This window comes from Pogoniulus pusillus, chromosome 27, assembly GCF_015220805.1.
Source record: "Pogoniulus pusillus isolate bPogPus1 chromosome 27, bPogPus1.pri, whole genome shotgun sequence".
Taxonomy (NCBI): Eukaryota; Metazoa; Chordata; class Aves; order Piciformes; family Lybiidae; genus Pogoniulus; species Pogoniulus pusillus.
Genome location: NC_087290.1, coordinates 7335492 through 7337801, shown reverse-complemented (window position 1 = coordinate 7337801; position 2310 = coordinate 7335492). Strand labels below are relative to the sequence as shown.

Sequence of the window (2310 nt, the reverse complement as noted above, 5' to 3'; positions counted from 1 at the left end):
GATGTTTGGAACAAATATTTCTCTCTCAACATTTGAGTTAAATATTGCTCCAAAAATCCTCAACCCCAAACAATTAAATCAATGCAGGAAGATCTTTAGAACAAATATTTCTCTCTCAACATTTGAGTTAAATATTGCACCAAGAAACAACCCCAACCTCAAACCCAAACAATTAATTACATGCAGAAAGGTCTTACCAAAAAATATTTCTCTCTCAAAGTTTGAATTAAATATTGCATCAAAAAAGAACCCCAACCCAACCCCAATGAATTAAATACAGAAAATAGAACCTGAGGATGAGTCTTTAGGTTTAAAAATAAAATAGAACTCTTAAATAATCCTCCTCTCTGTTTGGAGTGGAGTTATTGCACCTGATCCCTCCCCTGTACAAAGAATTAAATAGCAAAACACTGAAGTCAGCTTCTGGGGCATGTTCACATTGTCGGCTAGCTCGAAGTGGCACTGAAGCGTTGCTGGTGGAGCTGGGGCAGGCAGAGTGGCAGGGTCTGTGCCAGGACCTCAGTTCAGCTCCAGATCACTCATGTACTGCTGGACCCATCCCTCCTCAGGGTTGGCGCAGACCTCGCGGCCCTTCCTCGTCACAAACCTGTGGGGTGCAGAGAGAGAGAAGTTTTGGGTGAGAGGGTGCTACATGGAGAGAGGAGCCCTGCCCCAAAGCCAGCCTCTCCTGGGGGTCAGCAGAAGCTGGGCGTGCAGTGCCCATCATGTCAGGCAGCCATCAGACGGGCTGCAATATGCCGAGCTCACAGAGCATCACCTGGCACCTCCTGTCCCCATCTGTCTGGTTCCCTGGGGGCAGCCTCCAACCTTTGCCCTTTGAAAAGAGGTCTTTGCCTCTCCGAATCCCCAGCCCAAAGGAAGAGCTCAGCACCACCACCCCCCTGGAGGAGAGGACTTACACGACGCCTGGCTGCGGGCAGTGGCTGCTGGTCTCGTAGTATTCCACCACAAAGCTGCGGTGCAGCTGCCGGGAGACGTAGGAGAAGCAGCAGGAGGTGGGAGGGTCAGAACCCACTGTGAAGGCAAAGACAGTCATCAGCAGTGGTAAAGGATGGGGAACAAGGGAGGGAGATAGGACCATAGACCTGAAGGGTCTGGGAGAATGTGGAGAACAAAGAGAAAAGCTTTTATTCTTCCCTTGCCTATAGGCTCACCCTAAGTTGGCACTGATGCAGCCTGTGCCATGCTTAGAGCAGAAGAGCCCCAGTTGCCCTGGAGCACCTATCAGAGGGTGGTCTGCCAAGGGAAGGACACCAGAGTGGAAGGGTTGGTAGAAGAGACTCTGTCCCACCAGTGACATCTCTTCCATCTCCATGTAGAGAGGAGAGGGAGAGCTCAGACTTACTTGGTGCAGCAGAGGTCTGGTAGCAGAAGGTGGCGATGAGAATGGCGAGGGCAGCCACAGAGACCTTCATGTCAGCTAAGGAGAGGTGGCTGGAGCTGCAGTAGGCAAGTGGAGCTTGAAAGCCTCTTTTCTGTCTGCTGAGACAGTCGCCAGCTCCTCAATTTATAGGGCGAGGAGATCCATGGTGCAGCTTGCGTGGGCATGGTGGAATTTCCACCAGAGAGGGACTGGTTGCGGTGCAGTCTCGTGGTGGAACAGGACAGCAGCCTCAGCCCCGGAAGGGTGAAGCTCCCCTCTCTCATTCAGTGCCTCCCCAGCAACACAGGATATGAAACAATCACCACTGCTATTTCTGCTTCTTTCGTGCATGTCCATTAGTAAGAAGTTCCCCTGTGGAGGTTCCTGCATTTGCCAACAGCTCCTATTACCCAACCTGCCCAAGAAGCTTGGGGGTGAAAGTGCATCCTTCCAGGGTCAGATGGGCTGAAGAGCATGAATGGCATGAGGCTGCTAGGGCTGAGGTCTCCTCTACCACATCTGCACAGGCTGTGCTGCCCCAGCAGCAAGAGATGGGAGCCATCACCAGCAGGCTCCATGCCTTGTATGTGCTTCATGTAGTTTTGGGGGACTCAGGGCACCACTGTGGGCACAGTGCAGGTGTGGTTAGTATGAAATAAGGGTCCCAGAAGCTGAAGCACTTGGATTTTCTCCTCAGTTTAAGGGAAGAGAGAGCCAAGCTGAAGGGTTATCTCCTGGAGGTGCACTCCAGATCCCAGAAGAAGACCCTAAATGACCAATTTAGATGAGTTACATTTCAAGGGCTACTGACAAGTGAGGCCTATCATTGCTAGGCTTGGAGATGCAGAGAGCCAAGAGGAGTATGGAGACTTTGTGACCCTCATGATGAGGCAGAAGAAACTTCAGGAGCAGGGTGTGGAAGAAGA

General features: G+C 51.3%; 1 protein-coding gene across 2 annotated transcripts; it reads right to left on the bottom strand.

Annotated features, from left to right (window-relative positions):
- Positions 1 to 519: 519 nt before the first annotated feature.
- Positions 520 to 1436, bottom strand: LOC135187438 (C-C motif chemokine 4 homolog). Of its 2 annotated transcripts, none has more exons than XM_064166138.1 (3): positions 1367 to 1436; positions 921 to 1035; positions 520 to 607 (listed from the first exon to the last, which is right to left on the bottom strand). In XM_064166138.1, the coding sequence occupies exons 1-3, from the start codon at positions 1434 to 1436 to the stop codon at positions 520 to 522; spliced, it is 273 nt and encodes a 90-aa protein (XP_064022208.1). The 2 variants fall into 2 exon arrangements, with proteins under 2 accessions (XP_064022208.1, XP_064022209.1); XM_064166139.1 differs by having other exon boundaries at positions 520 to 595.
- Between the last annotated feature and the right edge of the window lie 874 nt (positions 1437 to 2310).

Excerpts from the sequence above, each read along its gene's own strand:
- LOC135187438 (XM_064166138.1), bottom strand. The coding sequence starts at position 1,436 with ATGAAGGTCTCTGTGGCTGCCCTCGCCATTCTCATCGCCACCTTCTGC. Across the intron at positions 1,036-1,366 it reads CCAGACCTCTGCTGCACCAA|TGGGTTCTGACCCTCCCACC; the intron begins GTAAGTCTGAGC and ends TTGCCTTCACAG. Across the intron at positions 608-920 it reads TGCCCGCAGCCAGGCGTCGT|GTTTGTGACGAGGAAGGGCC; the intron begins GTAAGTCCTCTC and ends TGCACCCCACAG.